Source organism: Echiichthys vipera (genome assembly GCF_963691815.1).
Source record: "Echiichthys vipera genome assembly, chromosome: 9".
In the NCBI taxonomy this organism is placed as follows: domain Eukaryota; kingdom Metazoa; phylum Chordata; class Actinopteri; order Perciformes; family Trachinidae; genus Echiichthys; species Echiichthys vipera.
Genome location: NC_139834.1, coordinates 9,067,846 through 9,088,721, shown reverse-complemented (window position 1 = coordinate 9,088,721; position 20,876 = coordinate 9,067,846). Strand labels below are relative to the sequence as shown.

The 20,876-nt window shown below is 40.6% G+C and overlaps 3 protein-coding genes across 3 annotated transcripts; 1 reads left to right on the top strand and 2 right to left on the bottom strand.

Annotated features, from left to right (window-relative positions):
- Positions 1 to 1,302: 1,302 nt before the first annotated feature.
- On the top strand, positions 1,303 to 5,604 carry fkbp1aa (FKBP prolyl isomerase 1Aa). The gene is made up of 5 exons (XM_083919770.1): positions 1,303 to 1,405; positions 1,507 to 1,554; positions 3,024 to 3,136; positions 3,444 to 3,618; positions 4,714 to 5,604. The coding sequence occupies exons 1-4, from the start codon at positions 1,369 to 1,371 to the stop codon at positions 3,573 to 3,575; spliced, it is 330 nt and encodes a 109-aa protein (XP_083775896.1). The 5' UTR covers positions 1,303 to 1,368; the 3' UTR covers positions 3,576 to 3,618; positions 4,714 to 5,604.
- A 1,701-nt stretch (positions 5,605 to 7,305) lies between these two features.
- snpha (syntaphilin a) lies at positions 7,306 to 9,309 on the bottom strand (the record flags this gene model as incomplete). Its single annotated transcript, XM_083919764.1, has 4 exons — positions 7,306 to 8,560; positions 8,668 to 8,817; positions 9,016 to 9,147; positions 9,266 to 9,309. 4 exons carry the CDS (start codon positions 9,307 to 9,309, stop codon positions 7,306 to 7,308), a joined length of 1,581 nt encoding a protein of 526 aa, XP_083775890.1.
- A 3,919-nt stretch (positions 9,310 to 13,228) lies between these two features.
- Positions 13,229 to 19,348, bottom strand: rad21l1 (RAD21 cohesin complex component like 1; the record flags this gene model as incomplete). The annotated part of the gene is made up of 14 exons (XM_083920486.1): positions 13,229 to 13,411; positions 13,658 to 13,732; positions 13,982 to 14,092; positions 14,199 to 14,344; positions 14,815 to 14,893; positions 14,973 to 15,202; positions 15,511 to 15,609; positions 15,699 to 15,704; positions 15,935 to 16,036; positions 17,055 to 17,162; positions 17,777 to 17,880; positions 18,188 to 18,287; positions 18,994 to 19,123; positions 19,202 to 19,348. 14 exons carry the CDS (start codon positions 19,346 to 19,348, stop codon positions 13,229 to 13,231), a joined length of 1,620 nt encoding a protein of 539 aa, XP_083776612.1.
- Between the last annotated feature and the right edge of the window lie 1,528 nt (positions 19,349 to 20,876).

Sequence of the window (20,876 nt, the reverse complement as noted above, 5' to 3'; positions counted from 1 at the left end):
GCCGATTCTGTAGCCGTAATCAACGGGTACCTCTTTTGGTGTCATGGCAAAGTTCAAGCTCTTGGCTAGGACCTCCTTCTCTGGGTGGGTAAGATCTCTGTCCGACAAATTCTTAACCCATCTGTTTTGTGTTTCTTCCTGTGCTGGTGTCTCAGTTTTTTGCCTCCAAGTGAGTATTTCCGTGTTTTTGCCAATATCCCGGGATTGCAAATTGTGGAATTTCTTTGTTTGTCTTTCTTTGCTCTTGTTGTGCTGAGATAGTTGGGCTTTCTGGGTGAAATCCACAACTTTTTCCATGATAGAAACAGGTAGGATTGATGTCAGTTTCTGTAGTGAGAAGTCCGCTTTCTCTTTAAGTCCTTCAATGGTGAAGTTGACCTGTCTTATTCACTCACCGAGGAGTTGGTTTTGAGCCTTTTCTATGATTTTCTCCATTCTATGCTCTTGGTGTAAGCCATTGTTGTTTGCATCTCAGACTAATCCATAGGTGGTTTCTGTAATCTGCAATTTTCCGAGCCAACCTTTCATGTTCCCGCACCATTTTAACACTTGCCGACCCAAATTGGTGTGCAATAAGCCTGTGAATGTTCTCATTTGTCCAGGTCATCGTTAGTTAGATATTTGTGATAATGTCACACTTTTAAAACACACGCTTGACTCCACCACTCCTGTTGCAAGATTTTTTGTTTCTTTTTTCTCCTGTTTTTAAAAAAAATTATTTGTTCTTCATATTAATATGTTTGCATTACAACTTGTTTAATGTTTATACTCACAATGTTAAACATGCACAATAAGAATAACACAAAACTCCCATCCTAAAATATGTCACTATACTATCATACCCCATCATAATCATTATAATCTGTTATGTTACAAGGTGAAATAATATTTATTACTATTTTAATACACATAGCAAATGCAACCACTTCTCTCCAGTACCTTCTTTTTCTGTGTCTATAGCTTATTTATTCTTGTATATCTTTCAATTGTTCTGAATTGTTATTAATGCACCAAAAGTAGCACTGAAAATGTGTTGTATGCAATACAATAATAATACAAGCTATTATATTCTATATTCATATTTTAAAAATAACTGAAATGTGCACTTTTGAGTTAAGAAAAAGTTTATATTTGGCTTTTTTGTTGTTGTTAAAGTCAGATTATTAAAAACATAATGGTGATGAACGCTGGTTTGAGGGCCCCCTGTGAATTTTCGCCCAGGGCCCCAGCAGAGTGTAGATCGCCTCTGTCCGTGGTCACTCTCCCCCTCATCCGTGCCCACCCGCCCGCCGACAGGCCGCCTCTGCCTCCTCCTGCTTCCGCTCGTGTTGTCGGGTGGTCAAGAGGAAAAGATACCGAGGAGCCAAAATGGGAGTAGAAATCGAGACCTTAACTCCGGGCGATGGTGGGAATAATCGACCTTGTTCAACAGCGTAATAATAATAACTTAACAGTGATGTACGGTTCATTATTATACACACTCTCTGTGATTTTCTCATTTTTCAGGACGGACGTTTCCGAAGAAGGGGCAGCGCGTCGTGGTGCACTATGTCGGTGAGTGTTGGAGGCTGCGGAGGAATGGAGCCAAAAGACCTTAACTGTTATTGTTCTTTAAAGCTAACGTTAACTTACAGACAGCATGTAAACGCGGGGTGAAAGTCCGCTGTTGGCCTAAAAAGAGTAAAAACATTTAGTTTCAGCTAACTTACGAACTAGCCTCGCATCTAACATCCAACACCAACCATATACTGTACATAGCTTGTTGTGTTTGTTCGGCTCAGGCGATGCTAACGCCTGTGTATCTTCTTTAACTGGTATTATTGACTAAATAATCTAAACGGACCTTTGTTTATTATTGTTTGAGGCATTTAAAAAAAGACGGGGCATCATTCGAGCTAACGGTTCAGTTAGCTGCTGTCATGTCAGCCCCTGTATTAAAACAAGCTAACCGGCTAACATGATGCTAGTCGTGCTAACAGTTAGCTCTTCTTCTTCTTGTTGTTTTTTATGGCGGTTTGCAGCCAGCTTTAAGGCGCATTACCGCCAACTACAGAGGAGTGGACAGGGTGCACGGGTGCTGGGAATCCTTGAATTTTAGTGTGGTGTTTTCAAGGTCTGAGAAGCGCTTTGGACTTTGAATAAAGTGATTGAAGCTGCTTGAAGTGTGAAGTTATATGGTATGGTATATATGCCATAACACAGAGAAAATAACGTCTACATATGGAGACTGAAAACTACATTTTCTAACATCTTTGCATGAAAAATGACGATTAACAGATTATCAGAACAGTTGATTCTATTTTTGCGAGTTAGTTATCCTTTCATTTGTCATCCTTCTGTATTAATCTGTCTGAAAACATCATGTTGGTTGTTCATGGGACAATAACATCCAGTTTAATGTCATGAACAAGTGCAACAATAATACTAAATTCTGAGTACTGTACTCTATACAAATATATAGTTTACCACAACTGTAATGTGCTGGAAAAGCATGAAAATGCACCTTTAAATGCTTGAATCTGACATTGGAAAAAGTGTAGGAACCCTGCTGGATTGCTGAACAGTAGATTGCCAGGAATGACTGTTTAAGCATGTGTGTATTTCAGGTCTCTGTGTGCGTTGTACATAATAATAAAACGGAGTGAAATGCAAATCTTTCTCTCTCTCGCTTTCTAACAACCCTGTTTCTTTAAAATATTCAATATGTTTAACACACATACCCCATGCTGCATCCCCCAAGTAAACTCTCTAGTGTGAAGTTCAGCTTAGTTTCTTTTAATGCTGATCTTAGTGTCTTACTTTTCTTTTAATAGCTCCTACATTCACACATGCACATGCTGCACAGACTCATGCTAATCACAGTGTATACACCTAACAGTTGGGTGTTTACCTATTAATGTTAGCTCTTGGCTCTCAGTGACTGTTATTATAAAGGCCTCTTGTGCGTAGGAGGAGTGGGACTTCTCAACAATCGGGAGTTGATTTCGGTGTGATGAAATCGCTATACATGTTTTTTTTATTAGGCACGTTGTCAGATGGGAAAGTGTTTGATTCTTCGAGGTCCCGAGGGAAGCCGTTCAAATTCAAGATTGGCCACCAGGAGGTTATTCGTGGTTGGGAAGAAGGAGTAGCCCAGGTGAGGAGCTTGTTTTAAAGCTTAATGTAATGGCAACAGCAATATATCTGTACATAATTGCACATATTCTCTATACATTATACTGTGAACTGCACAAAACTGTAAAACACTTAAACGTGTACATTTGTTGCCATCTTTTTCAGTTTTTATGATTCTTGACTGTTTGTATGTGAAAACCTACTTTCCTAAATCAGGTTTTTTTTGTTTATTGTGCACTCGAGTGAATATCAAGCTGGTTGGTTTATTCATTTCAAGAATGGCTTTTATGTGTGTTTTGTCATAAGCACCTCTTCCATCTCCTCCACAGATGAGTGTAGGTCAGCGGGCGAAGCTGATTTGCTCGCCAGACTTTGCCTATGGCAGCAAAGGTCACCCAGGGATCATCCCACCAAACGCCACTCTCACCTTCGACGTGGAGCTGATCAGTCTGGAAGCCTGAAACTTGTGCACTCACTTTGTTTAATTCCACTCAAAATTTCAGGGTGAGAACATTTTTAAGTCATTTGTACACTCACCATGATCGTGTGCATACACTGCATGCATGGTGTAATTATATATCTTTAACCTTTTTTTTCCAGAGGAGTGGGAGACAGAGGATGTTCAGGGTGGTCAGGGGGGCAGGTCAACAGTAGATGCCACATACAAGTGGTATGCATCATCTGAAAGCTGTGAACCTAAAGATTAATTTGAGATGCAGCTCAGCACTGTGTTGAGTAGTTCTAGTCATACATCTATTTTGTTAGGCATGGCTGTGATTTGGTATCAAAAACATTTGAAATTTGGTGATTTCTACAAGAATTACATTTTTTGGCGATTAGATGGCGAGAACCTCTGTTCTGGAAACTGCTCAGAAGCCCCCTTAATGGTCAATATACCTAGGGAAGCCATCCATCCTCTGAACGCCCTAGGTCTCTAGTTAATGGTTGTAAAGTTTCACAAGGTTGTGATTATCCTCGAGGTCACAACAGCTCATTTTATACAGCGAGGTCAAGTTTATAAAGTGGTCTCACTCATTAAATCTCTAAGAGTCTCAGCTTTTCAGTCATACCCAATATTATGCATTTCAAGCCTGTTTAGGGACTCAAGTCTGCAAATACAAAATTTTAGAATCTGTGAAAATAACACACTTGTACTGCATGAGGAAAAAACGCATGTTTGTCTTCGATCATTAAAGTGTGGATGTCTGTAAAGAGGAGTACCTATAGAACCCATTATTATTCATATATGTTGAGCTGAGAGGTCAAGGGACCCCTTCGTCACAAGCTGGCGTGTCATGGTTAACTCTACAGCCTGTGAGAGACAAAAAGTCATCAGGCCGGCAGAACATTAAGAGGTTAAACGTTTCTCAAAGAGCATGTGATGAATGACTCTGCCTTTCTTTAGTTCTTTCAGCATCATGCTTACATTGAGTGTCTGCACGTGCACCTTGACGATGACTTTAGCCTTTGTTCTTCAGAGCGGTGCTTACAGTTTAAATGGTATGAACATAACAAGCTTTTCTTCTCCATATCCTGTAATCCCCTCTGGCTTCTCCTCCTCTGGCGCGGCACTAACACTCATTTTCTTTCCCGCTGCAGGTTGACTCCTATCTCGGGAACATGGAGGAAAAACGTTACCAGATGATTCCTGCACTTGATCCCTGCATAGGACCTATGTCTATATCTTCACGAGTTCACTCTCCTTTCCATTATTTCATACAAGTTGTGTTTTGTCACTTGCTTTAAAACTTTATCCTTCGTACTATACTTTAGGTTCCATAAAGTAATAAGTCATAGGCCATCCCATCCCATGTTTTATGTCATATTCTATGTATTTTTATGGTGATGTTTTATTTTTTTTTTCTTTATTTGACTTGAAAAATTTACAAATTGTGTCCGCCATCAGGACCAGGTTTTAGATAAGTGTCGTAAGTATTGAATCAATCTCATTCCTGGGGCTCTGTGGCCTTTACAATAAAATTGTATTGGTTGCGGGGAAATTAATTGTCATGAATAAATAGTTTGACACAATGATATGTCAATGAATGAATTACCTTTGTGATACATGTTATCGAGTTAAATTAAAAATAATATGGAAAACATTGTAGCCAGGGATTCATGAATCAAGCACATTATTGCCATGAACAGCCTACAGGTCTCTGCAGACGTAGGATCTTCTTCGTCTATACTGCAGCATCAATTCCTAATTTATATGAGTAAAAATAACTTTTTGAAATACTCACAACTGGGCGTCTTTTGTCTTGTTGACTGCTTGTAAAACATCTTTGTTTTTTTTTGCCAAAACAAAATGTGTTTGGGGAAAAATATTTGGTCTCTGATAAGAAAGGTTTCTAAACTTGCATGATACGCTCCCCCGCAAAGATTTGTAGGCACATCTTGAGGTTTGTGATTCTTGAAGGAGTTGTGTGTAACAAGCTGTGGATGTTGTAAAAGCTCTGTTCCTTACTCTAAACACATTAAAAGAGTAATTTTAACACAAACTGCTATTGTCCTTCCCTTTGGGTGTTTGTATTTCACTGTTTAACCTTAGCATTGACTTAAGCTCTGATTTATAAATTACCATTTAATGGTATTATGGCACACTTCACACACTATAATGATAAAGGAAAACAAACTTTTATTTTTGAGATATCCAGGGCATTTTACAATATTCTTTCCCTGTGCAAGTATAGTAGTTAATCACTATTTAATTGCTTTTGCAAGTACAATAGCAGCTGATGCAAGGTCTAATTTCACATGGAGAAGGATGAGAGTCACAATTTTGAACATGAAGGAAACATAGCTGCTTTGAAACCAGTCCAACAAATTGAAAATAAGAAAATAGTGAGAAGTTCAAACACTACAATCAGCTCTGTTCCAACCACATACACATTATTTCTTTTATTTTCCATTCAAGTTTAGCCAATCTGCTTTAAGCTGAATCGTTGATTAAATGTCCAGCAAAACCTTTTTGGAAAGATCCCTGAATGTTAAAACATTGCTCTTTTTGCATAATAAGGCTAAAATCAGTAACCCCATGTACTGTGCATCATAGTTTGTATCAACAAGCCATTTCAGTCAACACACACAGGGCCACTTGTAAGATGAGTATTCACAAGTGTGATACAGTACATTGTTAGAAACTGCAGAACAGCGCTGTGAAAGCAACCTATGCAAAGTGCTAATTTTGACTTGCAGCTGTGTAAAGGTCATAACTTTAGAAAACACATCACTCTATCAAAAACTGATCTCCTCACAAAGTCAGTAATCAAAACTGCTCGTCCACATCCTTCAGCTGTGTGGATCACGATTCACAGAATGTCTCATCTGCTTTAAACCTTCATACAAGCACATGACGTAGACACGGCCAGGCGGTGCCTTTCTGGACTCGAGCAGTGGAAACAAATGCTCATTTACTGTACGTTATTTATGTCATTCTTCATTTTCAGGTTCATTGATTTTACCGATTGAAGCAAGAAAAAGAAATATTATAAATGTCCCAACAGGATCAAAGAAATCGAGTCTGTACAGTTTTAAACTCCCATTTGTTTATTGGCAAAAATATCAATAACCTGTCTGTTCTGCACCTGAGAACTAGATTTAATGCACATGCTTTTCAAAAGGTAAAAGTCCCAACAGCTTTCAACCACAGTTGGTATTTTCTCCCTACATTCACTGCGCTCTCTAAACCTATGAACTGCTTATGAACAAGTCCAAAAATGAAGTACTGACTGTAACTTATTTCTCTGACCTTGTTGATGTCTAATAAATGCCATGACTCACTCTCCAGTTCCCTTTTAAGACTTTCAAAAATGGGAAAATGCAAATGTAGGAGCATTCAACTTTGGACAATTTCTCTTTTACTTTTCATAAAACAAACTTACTACCTTTGCCCAGATGATAGATGATCCACATTGGGGCTTTTGAATTCAAGCAAGAGAACCCAACTAAACTGTGGGTTACATGCAAATTCCAAGAAAGAGAAAACATCTGAGTAATGAAATAATGAACAACTAATCGTTTGTTCTCTAAGGCAAGGCATGACCACAAAATCACAAGGGCATTATGTCGAATCTAAAAATCTTATAAGAGGAGATGTCCAACACAGGGCAATGACCAAACTGTGATAAAGTCAGCTGTGCCTGCGGAGGTTGGGAGTTGTATTCTTGACGTCGGAGGGAGCACAAAGTCTCAGATCGGTGTTGTTCCATTCATGCTGGTAGGCCTGCGTCCCCTACCTGCACCCCGGCGCCGAAGAGAGTGAAGCGCCACAGCACAGCATCCTCTCAGCAGGGAGCCAATATGATACACTGGCAGGACTTCCCGTGGCGCCCCTCGACACAGCCACGCCATGGTTGGGACCACTGGCATCGCCAAAGCCAACAGATCTACGAGAAAGTACCGGCTCCAGTGGCAGAGCTGAGGGGGATACCCGTCTTCGTTTGTACCCTCAGTTTCATCCTCATCGTCCTCCTCTATCTCCACTGCCACAGCGTCCTGCCTCTCTGGGAGTGGAGCTGCAGGGTGGGGCTGGCAGGTGTAGGGCTCTGCTGGCTTCTGTGTTGCCTCCTCGTGTTTGTCTGGGGCTAGTGGCTCTAACCTGTATGAATGCTCAGGAGGGAACACAGAAGGTAAAGACGATGGAAAGGTTTGGGGTTTTGTGGGGGGGATGTCTGCTGTGGCTAAAGAAATGATACTCAGCTCTTCAACGGCGCTTTCCTCACACAGCCAGGTCATGGTCGGGCTGCAGGCCTGGGAGCGCACCTCTGGCTTCTTCTCTGCTGCAGGAGAAGGAGTAGGGATAGGATCAGTAGCAGGGGCGGCAGCAGTTGGCGCTGGTCCTGGGGCCTCCTCCTGAGGTAAATGCAGGAACAAGTGATGATGGGGGAGGAAGGTGTGGCCACTGCACTTGCAGCTGCTACTGAGTGTGTGGCAGGAGTGTGACATTGGCAGCACCGCCCCCCCGCTGCACAGCCTTTCGTAGGTGGAAGAGCGTGGCACAGATGGAGGGCCTCGGATGTGGCCCTGCGGTGGCAGCTGCTCTGATAGGAGGGCCGCCTCCAGGAGCAGGTGGGTCTTTCCCACCTGGCGAGACGTTCTGCTCGACTCGGGAGCGTTCGAGCCGCGCTCCAGCTGCAGAGCCTCGCTGCTCAGTCGGGTGTGGGTGGTGCTGCGACTCAAAGTGCTGGCTGGGGAACAGCCACAGGAGCGAGACCTCCCCCCTGGCCGAGCTCCCTGCAACCCTGAGTATGGCTTGTGGTCGTGGGGGTCTTGTTCACGAACACTCAGGTTGGACCTCACTGTCTCAACCACCTCCTGAAGGTGCTGGATCTCCTTGCGGGCCTCTTTCAGGGCTAACTGGGCCTCCACACGGTGACATTCCTCCTCTATCCAGTCTTCCTGCATCCTGTACAGTTGAGTCCTCAAGTCATCTATTTCACAATCTCTGATAAAGGAGAAGTGAACACTATTTATTTCCTCTTTTACAGAAAGAAAGCAAGACAGTTCAGTGAACAGCACCCCTAAAAGATTTTGAAGAAGAAGAGGACTCACCTGTGTTGTAGTCTTTCCACATTGTCTCTCAGTCTGGCTCGCAGATGTCGTATACACACCTCCTTCTGTTGCAGAGGGGTGAGGTACTGATCGGGGGTCGGGGGCCTGATCCCATGGTTGTCACTGCAGGCGGTGTGCTTTGCCTGACGCCTGAATCAACACACCAATAAGAAAATCCATAAAGTTCTTCGCTTGATCACATGTGAGAACTGTAAGCTGAGAGTCTGGTTAAAAAAATGTGAATGAAATGTGAAAAGCCTGTGTTCATAGAAACAAATCATGCAAATCAAACTGATGTTGAACACGGCCCCTGGAGGCGTATTAACATATTCACGATTCATATCTTACCTGGGTGTAGTAGGATACGTCCGGGCTGTGGGGCTGCCCTCTGCTGCCCTGATCCGCCCGGGGTAGGTGTGGGTACTGGATGTGTCACTGTGGGAATAACGCCCGCTGCTGCCACCAGTGCCCACTGAGCGCCTTGGAGGGACAGATCACATTACACTCGTTTAATAATCAGCAAGAAGCCACAAAACCGAATATGCCCGATCTTTTGCATCATTCGGAAACTGAGGGTGTGAGAAGGATGTGACAGTACCTGCGCTGACCTGAGGAGGGCTTTCGACTCGGAGTGAGAGACATTGATGTGCTAGGGACCTCCAACCTCTCCACTGCTGTCTCTAAAGAGGGATGCTAGGAGCCCTCACAGCTGGACCGCAAAAACACATGAATCAGCACATGAATCATCTAAATCGCAAACATATTAAAAAAAACAACTTAAGAAAATGCCCCAAACTGTTATTTCTTCCAACTTGTGGGATACTGCGTGTTGATTATGTGCTTCTTTACTGGAAGTCACAGTCGAACCCTTATTTAAAATAAATAAATAAATAAATAGTCTATGCCAGCAGCAAATAAAGCCTCCTTTCTGTGCGGTCACAAAGGAGACAGTTAGTTCACAGCCAGTGCAGCTGCCTGTCTCTGAGCTGTGTCCTCTCCGTCTGCAGAGCTGCAGATAAACATGATAAACCTTCACATTAACTGCTGTCAAAAGGGCAACAAAGAAGCAAAAGGAAATCGGAAATTTGGTGGCCGGTAGTCAAAAAAAGGTCACTGTGGTCATTTCCCGCCCTCTGAAAAACTATGTCCCATTATTGTTAGTAATGCACAGATTCATAGGCTTGTTGTGCTCTAAATCCCACAACTACAGGAGTCTCAAGGGTCTCTTTAAATAAATAAATAGATAAATAAATAAAAACCTGTGTCACTCCCCTAAAAGCAGTGTCGTAGATTTTAGAAGTCATGAGACCAAGTCCCCCCCCAAAAAGCACCTCCTATTTAAATGATTTGGATTTTTTTGTTTATTCTGTCAACTGTAATTCATTCCTTCAACGTGAAAGTCTATATGCTATTTTAATTACGAATAAAACAGTGGACGATGTCCGTTTATAGCTGGGTATTCAAACTGGGGTAACAACTATACCGACCAAAAAGAGTCAAGTATCGAACGTTGGGATTATTGAATGCCTGATCAGATGATTAGGCTCATTTCCTTATTCTTTGATCAGATATTTCCTTATCCCTTTTGTCTGATGTTAGACTATATTATGTTAGGGATAATACCCAACAAGGTAGAAAGGAGGTCAGGAACTAATGGACGACAGGGAGCGCTGGACGGTCTTGGCCGCCAGGGCCATTTTTTCCTTGATTATGGACACCTCTTGGGCAGAATGTCTTATTTAATGGACACCCTGCAACCAATCAGAATCGAGAATTCACCCAGACCTTAGTAGAGATTTAGCTACGTCTTTTTTATTCTATGAAACTCCATTGAGCAGTTTGATTTCCATTGTCAGGTGTCGAATCATGTTTAGTTTGGTATCCTACTGGCACTGGTATCCATTTCCAATCCTAGTCAATGTATTTGTTTATATTTTGTTGCAAGGCAGTCTGTCTTTAAAATATCCACAAGTGTAAAGGGTCACAACCCTTTTAAGAAAAAACACCCAAACACAGAGGACATGACCTTAGTGACACTCTACACCCCCCTGCTTAGAAGTCACAGTAGCCAGGTTGTTCTGTCACCAGTTGAGTTGTATTCTTTATTAAAGCAAAAAGGAAACATGAGGACAAAATGTTCTAATCTTCCTTGAAAAGTCCTTTTCTTCAGGCACCTGCTGATGCAGGCCTGGAATAACCTTAGTGCTGCTGCTGCTGCGAGATAATTGTCTGCAGACACAACAGATCCATAAAATACTCATAATTCAAAGTTTAACGATCTAAAACGTGAATTGTTTTTTTGCACATGAATTCATTTTGTCATCATTTGTATATTCTAGGACAAGGAAACCGGAAATCTCACCTCCCTCTCTTCTGTCTGCGCAACAGGTGGCAAATACGTTAGTGGTGAGAAATACGCAATCATCTTACGTAAGTGTGAGCATCGGTGTGGACTGTGGAGGCGAGCTTCACACAGGAGGTGGATGAAAACGTACTTATTAAAGCAGCATTAAGACGCGCGGATGGTGATAGTCAGCTGGTGAGGCCACATGTTAAGCCAGAATGTCCGCGGACGCGTCCTTGAACAATCATTATGATGGCATTCAATCTGTCGCTTACAGTAAAGCAGTGTTAGATAAGCAGGCAGGACCTGGACTTAGGATTCAATAAAAAAGAAAACAAAGTGTCATTGTTTTGCAGACTACAGAAGAGTCCTTAAACAGAACATCTAACGCCCGGCGGACTTTCCACAAAGACGACGCAGCTCCTGATAGAAACAGCTGACTAAAGTCCCAGCTGTGTCCCAAATACTGTCCTCAACAAGGATATTACTCTGAGTCTCCAACAGCTCCTGGTAGCAGCACTGCACACACACACACACACACAGGCGCCGACACACTTTATATTATTAACAGTGATACATCAAACCATTTCGGCAGGTGGAAGTTGCGCATCGTAGAGAAGCCTCGGTTCCCGCCAGACTCGATGGTCGATGAAGAGTCCCTGGTGGCAACGGGAGGAAAAGATGCTGCTGCTGCTGCTGCTGAGAGTCCATCCTGCAGCCATGGAGCCCGGAGATGAAATGAGGCAACTGCGTCTGCTGCATCGGTGCTTCTTAAAGTGACAGTAGGGAGACAGGCTCCGCTTGGCAGGACTCCGCATGCACATCAGTGGCTGCTGACGGCTGGTTTAATATCGTCTGACAGGTGAATCGTGGTCTAGAAAGGCTCTTCATTTGAAACGCTGCCATAAAAGGCAGGGTGGTGAGTTTCCAGCTGCACCGGTGCACCATGTACCCCACCTCTGGGATGATGGATGAGTGTGCAGAGACTAATTCAAGCCACGGTTGAAACAACGTTTCCATTTCAGCATTTATTTTAATACAATCCACAATAACAAAAGCCGTGACATATTTACAAACTCAGAAAAAACCCACATTTAAACTTGCTTAAAGTGTAAATTTAAATACTTTTAACATAATGAACTCAAAGAACGAGTGAGAATTGGGAATAACAATGAATTCTAGTTTTGTAAAGTCGTCCTAATGCCTTCTAGAGCACATAGATGTATTAATGGTCACCTCCTACTATCATGTGATAAGTGAAAATGTTTTTTTGCTGAATGTGTGATGTCTGGCCTGCAATGAGCACAGACTAAAACAAACTTCATTTGAGTCTAATAATGTGTGTATAATTTAACATCAGTCACCCCATTAGTTGCTATGGTTACAGCTCAGTACTATAGACGTGAGTACTCAAAAAACATATCTATCTTGACGGATTAATGCATGAATTGAGTTTCATATCCCAAAGTTCAGTAGAATAATAATAAGAAGTCTTGCTTAAGCTATATAAATGTTTACAAAGTAAGGAAACATTCAGTCTTATTTGGGTTTCCTATAGACATGGAGTGAATGGGATTACGTTAAATAGATTTAAATATCTTTTTTGTCTTTTTACAATATTTGCTTAAAATTAATTGTCCATTTAGCTTTTCTCTGATAAAACAGGGCTTCAACTGTCATCTGTCCCACAGCAGGTCTTACAAACAACCTTAAAATCTGTTTATAATAAATAGAAGAGGAACTGGTGTAAAAACTGAACGTGCAGATTTCAGTTTTAAAAATCCCTTAGAACAAGTGTAACATCATATGTTCCTGAAGAATTAAATAAATACTCAAAGAATCTTAAAATATTTAGAGATGTGAAACCGACCTCTGGTGTCAGATACTGCCGAGGCCTCATAAAAACAGTCTGACAAAACAGATTTAAACAAAAACGTTCCTTCATTGATACTTTCCCCAATTTCTCACCAACAAGAAAAGTGCAGAGAACAAGCAAAAACAGTATTTACATCTTTTGAGACACATGTGAATGTGAGCAACCTATAATATAAAGTGAGATTCTTCTTTTTACAATGTAGCCCACAATCCCATTTAGGTAAATTCAATTTCACACCGAGAAATTGTACAAAACACAGCAACACAAACACCTAGTACTTGAGGCAGATCAAGCAGATCGGACAATGCAACTGTACTTTTAAGAAACATTTTTCTGTTTTACTAATCGTAGAACTTGGGTCCAGGTGTGACAAGGATGTCCTCATAGGGTGCTCTCTGGAGCAGGTGAAGGGCTTCTTGTTTTTTCAGGACCAGGAGACAGAAGAAAGTGGTTGCAGCCTGCGAGCGAGAGCTTCCTTGGCAGAGTGCATGCATGCTGAATGTGGTGTCACCGTTGCTCTGGCTCTGCCAAACAAACACACAGGAGATTATTTAATTTCTCCATCCCTAATCCCGCCCCGGCCTTCTCACCTTTAAATCCCCGTCCACTGTGACTACAGATTTTTATCAGCCATTTGATGATAAATAGAGCAGAGGCACTGCCTAACATGGAAACAGTCCATGTGTCATCAACATACACATACATGTTATAATATTAAAGTTGGTGTTCCTGTGATTCTAATGCCTCAACATTTATTTTTAGGTCCTTACTTTGAGAGTGTTTAGAAGCTTCTGTGTACGCCTGGTTATCCTCCTCTCCTCAGAGTCCTGGCTGTCCAGCATAGACTGCAGGTGGGAAAACAAAGCCCAAACAGATTTCAGTCAGTGATGCTGGGAACATCTCCAAAGCAGCATGAGAAATGAACACCCGCCATCTGATAGTTCTCTAGTTTGTTTACTGTACCAGTGCCATTTATCTTTCAGATAACCATCCATTATTGGTTCAATTTGAAGGAAGAAGCCAGTGAAATCTGAAGTCTGACACAGTATAACTCCCTGCCCTGCTTCTATTTCTAACTGTGTGTTCACAGGCACCTGAGTGTTGAGGGAAGTTGACTGAGTCCCCTGTTGCATGAGAGACGGATGGACAAACATGGAGTCCTCTGATGGAAGTTCTGGGTGAGTGAAATCCGACCTGTTTTCATCCTGATAGACACACGGCACAGAATATAAACCAAAGATGAAAAAAAGGTAAACGAGCATCATGAGTGAGAATTAAGTCTTTCTCTTCACACGTCATGCTAATGCTTACCTGTGCGAGCTCTGAGTGATTCTCGCGATGACTGTCATTCATGCGATCAAGGTCCGTCAGCTTGGTAGTGTGTGTCCTTTCAGGATCTATTGATGAATCTACGACACTGACTTCATCTGTGGTGAGGGCGGTTATGTCCGTCTGAACTATACAAGACATAATAAAGCAGATTAAATGTAGACATGCCATTTTTTCTACCGGATACGATACCTGAACTTGTGTAGCCGCCAATATTGAATACTGATCAGATACCAGTGCCTTAAAAAACACATATATATTATTTTTATTTTTTCACAGCTGTGTACTGCTAACCCTGCATGGATGCGATATGATTGATATTGTTGTATGGCCTAGCTCAGAGAATTCATACAGTGAGTCATATAAGAAAAAAACAACTAGGGCAAGGGCTAAATTACGTGGTATCAGATTGGTGCAGACTTGTATATTTGCCTATAGCAGAGTTTTAGGCAGATTCAGAGGCATTTCCGATATTGGTATCGGTGCAACTCCAATTACATGTAAGAAAAGGCACAACAGAGGGCAATACCAGTGATTTATTAAAAACAGTGAGATTATAGTTCATATTATAGTCATATCTGCTTGTGCAAGTTCTTACCTTCTTGTCCATTTTGGCGCATCATCTCAACCTCCTCACGCACGCCATATTTCCCTCTGAAAACACTCTTGGAAAAGAGCTGCAAAGGAAAAATTAGATTATATTGTAACAGCAGTAATTTCATTTAATATCTGACTATTGATATTTGTTGTTTTTACCTCCTTTATCTGTGGAGATGCTATAGTGGAACACGGCTGTGCAAAGAGTTTGTCTGCACGTCCGCCCTCCATCCACTGCATGAGCTGCAGGGTTGGTGGGGCCATATCCAAAGGGACAACCAGATCCGAATAGTTGGAGAGCTGCTCTCTGATGGATTCATTGGTGAGCTCTTTAGTCTGGTCCACAACCAACTTGCGTTTCCTCTGCCCCCTCTTCCTCTCGGAGTTTGCTGAAAAGAAGCAGTAAAAGCTCATTAAGAATGCTTGTTTGCTGCATCAAGATTGCCTGGGTCCATCTGCCTACTCCACAGAGTTTACAGAGTGAAACTAGTTGACAGTTCTATCTGATATCAGGCAGGCATCACATATCAAGAGCTTAGTGTTTGTGATACAAGGAAAGGACACCAGGTCTACGGTTTGCAGAGGAATGTTCAGAATTATAATGGTGGTTTCAGCTCTTGTGCAGCATCCGAATAAACTTTTGCATAATATACAAGAGATTTGTGATTTGAAGGAACAGTTTGAGAGTTGTGCATACGAGTGATGGCCACCGGTTCAAGGGCAAAGGCCTCCTCCACGTTAGCAAACAGGGTGGTCTCACTCTGTGTAGGGGTCTCCGTCTCCTGTGTGTCAGCATCTGGAAAACATATGAGTCTATTTTGAGTTTAGTGCATATGTACTGTCTTGATGAATAAAACGAAACACTATCCACTGGTACAGCTGTACCATAATCTACACAAACAACGCAGTTAAAAACACAAAATACAGGCATAGCACTAATTAATTATTGGTAAATGGTCTTGCATGTATATAAGCGCCTTTCTAGGCTTCCAACCACTCAAAGCGCAAACTACTATTAAGTCGCTTTTTCAAATGGCGGTGCTTTCCATTAGTGTTAATGGAAGGTAAAGACAGGATATAAATAACTGATGTACCATACAATATTTATCTGGATGAATCACCTATTTGATTATTGAGTGTAGAGGTCTCTGTATTTTCATTTTGAGGCTTTTCTGGGATGAGGTCGGTGGACTCTGCATTTTCACTGGAGTTTGTCAGAAAGTCTGCAGGGTTATTAAAAATGAAAAGAAACAATCACTTATTATTTTAAAAAGCATCAAAAAAAAAAAATCACCATTGACATAAATGACAGCAAATATTTACAGCAGAGTGTTTTGGTACTTTAAAAAAGTGGGACATTCTTGCAACAAAGCTATGCAAATGATGTGCAGAGAAAATCTTTCTCGTAGTTGGTTATCATGATGTAATGAGCAGTCAGGTCATGTTCTGTCTCAGATGCTATTTTTTCTCTGTGTCCCAATTCAGAGGCTGGATCCAAAGACGCAGCCCATGAACACTGATTCTTCAGAGGAGCTGAAGGCCAGGTTGAATTTCTGCTTCCTCCTCCTGAGACCAGAGCAACTGTACGTATTGGTGTGATTGTGTAGTTCCAGACAACTTCAAAAGCCATATACTTCAGCTGATTGTCCTTAAATGCTGACAAAGTGAAAACACCACTGGGAAACTGGGTCAGGTTCGAGGGTTCCTTGATATGAGTTTAAAGTATGTTGACATTAAATTTGTGCCAGGCTAACATTAAATATATGCATTTAATTTTAACTTCCCTTTAATGCTTTTGTATTCACAACATATTCAGGCTCCAAACAAGAACAACCTGTGGAGAATTCTTTTTCGGTCTATGAAGGCTGATTTTGGAGGATCTGGCCACTGCATCATTTAGGGCTTATTGACGTCATTTCCTTCAAGTTTTCAGATGGATCACCTTTTAACTTAAGTGTATGTACACAAACATTACAGCAACAGCTTTTGGCCAATAACATCACATCTAGAAACCCGCCTAGTTTCTCTTCTGTGTCGAAAAGATATCTTTTTATTTACACTTTTGGAGAATGCATTATAGTCAGACATGTTACCTGCATAGTTTGGAGAAAGGTTCAAGTCCACTGTTAAGAACAGTAAAACCAGTGAAAACCCCAAGATTTCTTTCTTCAGTACAGTACATGCTGTTCTTTGAAAAGAAAATATGGCAAAAACTTATCCTGATCAATTCACAATCATCACCGAGTAGGTCGAATCCTCTATCCTCATCCCCAAAAGCATCTCCATGTTCAGCCAGGCTGTGGAAGCTCATATCCAGGAGCCCATTATGGCGGCTCTGGGACTCATCTCCTACCCATCAGAGCACACGGAAGGAGGAAACAAGATTGCAAAGTCAGTAGGAGGTATCAGTTCTGCGCATAAAACAATGCAAAAGAAAACATTGTCATATATTTTTGTTATTATCAACCATGCATTAATCTGTCTCTAAATGCATCCCGACTCTCCTAAACTGTCTGAGGAAATCAGCCTCAAGCACATTTATTGCTGCGGACGTAAATCTTTAAAATCAGGTCACAGATATAATTTCATTTCTAAACGGCTTTTCTAAAAGCTGGGGACTGTAGTTCTCAGTAAACGTTCAATCAGGGGTGAATAATTAATTTATTAGGGATTATGTTCAGCTGTGGATTTTATGTGCTAGCGTGTATTTACTGCAGCAGTTACTTAAGTCATAATAATAAAGTTGTGCTTATTTATGCGTTTTAAGAGTTTTTGGATCACAGTGTAGCTCTATCACACAGAGCAATACGATATATCAGGCTTTGGCTACACAGATAATACTTGTAAGTAGCAGGAATAAAGTAATTCTGAATATACCAAAACACTCTACACTAACACAGAAAATGGCAATAATTCTCATCAAATCAGGAAGTAACACAGCATGAGAGCAAACTGGTTCTTACCAAAATCTGCCAAGTTCAGAAAGCCATTTCCAAAATCCTCTTTCAGAGTGATTTCCTCTGATCGACACTGGTTCAGTGAAAAGTGGTCCACGACATCTATGTTACTGGTGTCCCAGTATGAAGAGAACATAGTGTGGACACAGACAGAACTCACTTATACAGTAAAGAAACACAAGGTATTATACAACTTAAACTTAAATGTTTAATCTAAAGCCTCTTGAAAAGTTGTCAATAAAATGTAAAAAAGAAGATCTTTGTTTTCAATTATGGTCATTTGTGAAGCACAAAAAGGTTTATATTACATTTGTGAATAAACCTGTGCCTTTTAATGTTTCTTGAGTGGCATATCTCAAAGAAACCTGCAGTATAAATGTCAGGTTGGGATTCTTGGAGAAGAGGGGAAAATTATACCTTGGGTGGGGCAGCTGGGCATCAAAAGCGGTGAAATCTTCAATCAAGGTAATGGCTTTTATTGTTGCCTCAAGCCCCTCCACAGGCATATCTGTCTGACCTGGTGTGTTGAGAGATATAATATACAATAATATATAATATTACAATGCAAATGATACAAATATGTACTGCATTTAGAACTAGAATACGTAAGAACAGCACCAGATGAATTATTTTAAGATGTATCTCTCTGGAGCTCCACAGGCACTCACAGCTCATGTCAAGTACACATCTAAACATACAGATGAAGAGTCTTTAAGGATCTTACACATAAATACTTGTCAGCTGAGCCAAAATGTGTAAATTCAGAGATGCTAACTTCTTACTCTCCTTGTTGAAGTTAGGTCTGTGTGTTGTTGTACACAAGAGAAACCATACATATATTATTGGATTGAGCTTATTCCCTCTTACAAGTTGATTAAGTAATTATGTCTATGTCACCCTCTGGTGGTTGTCCTCCTTCAGTTTTTCTTGAAACTCTTTGAGGGGTGTTCAATCCACTCTAGACAATGTAGTTTGCAGTTGTGACTTTTCTGCCTTTGCACAGCCACAATTAACATTTCAGCCAGACCAATGTAATCACAACCCTGTCAAACCCTGTTGTGCCTTTATTTGTCACTCACTCACTCACTCATCTTCAACCACTTTTCCGGGGTCGGGTTGTGGGGGCAGCAGCTCTAGCAGGGGACCCAAAACTTCCATTTCCTTTATTTGTCGCTACATTTAAATAACTGTTGACACTGGACAAAACAAGTAGGTTTAATTACCTGGCCTGAATGCAATTTTAATTTTAACCAGGGCATCACCGCAGTCTGCCAGGAGATACTTTGCTTTCCTGGAGTAGATCCTGACCACACCAAAGAGCAGATGACCAGATGTCCGCAAACCTATTTTCATCTACAAAGGTCACACAAACACTAGTGTGAGTTATAACAGTAACATTATATGGGAGAAGTGTTTTGTGTCATGTTTTACCTTTGGGCAAATGATGTCTCTGATGGTTGTTTCTAAATTACATTCAAATACGTGGGCCTTTGTGAGTTTCCTTTCCCAGTGTGCTGCTAGCCAAATTTTGGCCATAGGCCCCCGCTTGGACGTGAAGAGTTGAGTGTAGAACATCATGTTGGAGAAGTGAAACTAGCTGTCACCTGTGACAACACAATGATTGTTTAAACCTCTCCCATGTTTCTGATTAATGCGGCTGTGGAAAGCAGTCTTAACATTTAATTGAATCACTCCTATTTGTAATGACATTTTACATATCCATAATACCATTTCTCCTAGTCAAAAATTGAATTCTTACTAGTCAGAATTATACTTTAAGATACCCACCACATCATTCTTACGTACAAATTACGCCACTTTTGCCCTTCATGTTTATTGGGCTTTCAATTCTGGATATCTGTCATTTACATTTTATATCTAGAATGAACATTCTGGATATCTTTAATGTCATTCTTACCAGTGAAATAACAGTTGTGCATTTCCGTAATGACAGTTTTAGTCAGCATGTATTTTGGATAGTCAAAATTACATTATGGAAATCTGGAATGTTTTTTTATTTGGGATATCTGAAATTAAAATAATGACCAGTAACAATTGGATTGTGGATATCTGAAATTGGAGTTTTCTTTCCTAGTAAGACTGTTCTTTCTAGATATATAAAATGTATAATTGTGGATATCCAGATTTAAAGCCGAATACACATTATGGCAAAAGTGATTTGTACTAGTATGAATGTTATTGTGGATATCTGAAATGCTCTTTTTGAGTAGGAAGAACTGAATTACAGATATCTGCAATTCATATCCAGTCTAGCTGTGAAATGTTAAAACCGCAGTCAATCCAACTGAACTTCTGGGGTCAACGTCAGCTAACTATTAGTTATTAGCTTCTTTTTTCTATTAGCTGCGTTCGCTTCGAGCGAAGGAGCTAGCTAACAGCGCTAACGGACGTTAGCTGACCCTAAATTGCGACGGCAGACGTGTTTTTCATACATAAACATCATAACGTAATACATTTGAATAACGTTTAAAAAAATAGGCTGAAACACGAAATTGCTAATTTAATTAATATGAATATTTACCGAGCTTGTTGTCAGACATCAACAAACAGCCTACCTTAACATTTGACACTTGACATTTCGAGCGCGCACATAACCGCGAGGACGTCAGGCGTAACCATAGGGCGTAACTAAGGCAGCGACTTCCGGCCAAAAATTACAACAACCAAAGTAAATAAATAAATAAATAAATAAAGAAATAAATAAAGAAAGAAAGACAGAAAGAAAGAAAAGTTAATTGTCCAAAAAATAGCTTCACTTTGTACTACTGCCAATATTCGCAATAAATACAAAATAAATACAAAAATAAATAACTGCAACTTAAACATGCAGCATCTTAACTAATTTTAATTTAATACTAATCCTTAAATAGATCTATATTTACATTATTATTATACACTCAGTGTATACAGTTGTGATTTAACAGAGTTTAACGTAATTGAGTTAAATCAACAGTGTACAGTCCAATCTAAAAACATTTCCAGACCACGATTCCGGTTTTCTCGTAGCTTTTATTTATTTTTAATTGAGATGATTCAGTACATACATGTCTCTCTTTTTCTTTTCTTTTTAACATGTTCCAGAGTT

Bases quoted from the DNA above. Each gene is read 5' to 3' on its own strand.
- fkbp1aa (XM_083919770.1), top strand. From the start codon at position 1,369: ATGGGAGTAGAAATCGAGACCTTAACTCCGGGCGATG. The intron at 1,555-3,023 runs GTGAGTGTTGGA...TTTTTTTATTAG, and splicing joins CGTCGTGGTGCACTATGTCG to GCACGTTGTCAGATGGGAAA. The intron at 3,137-3,443 runs GTGAGGAGCTTG...TCTCCTCCACAG, and splicing joins GGGAAGAAGGAGTAGCCCAG to ATGAGTGTAGGTCAGCGGGC.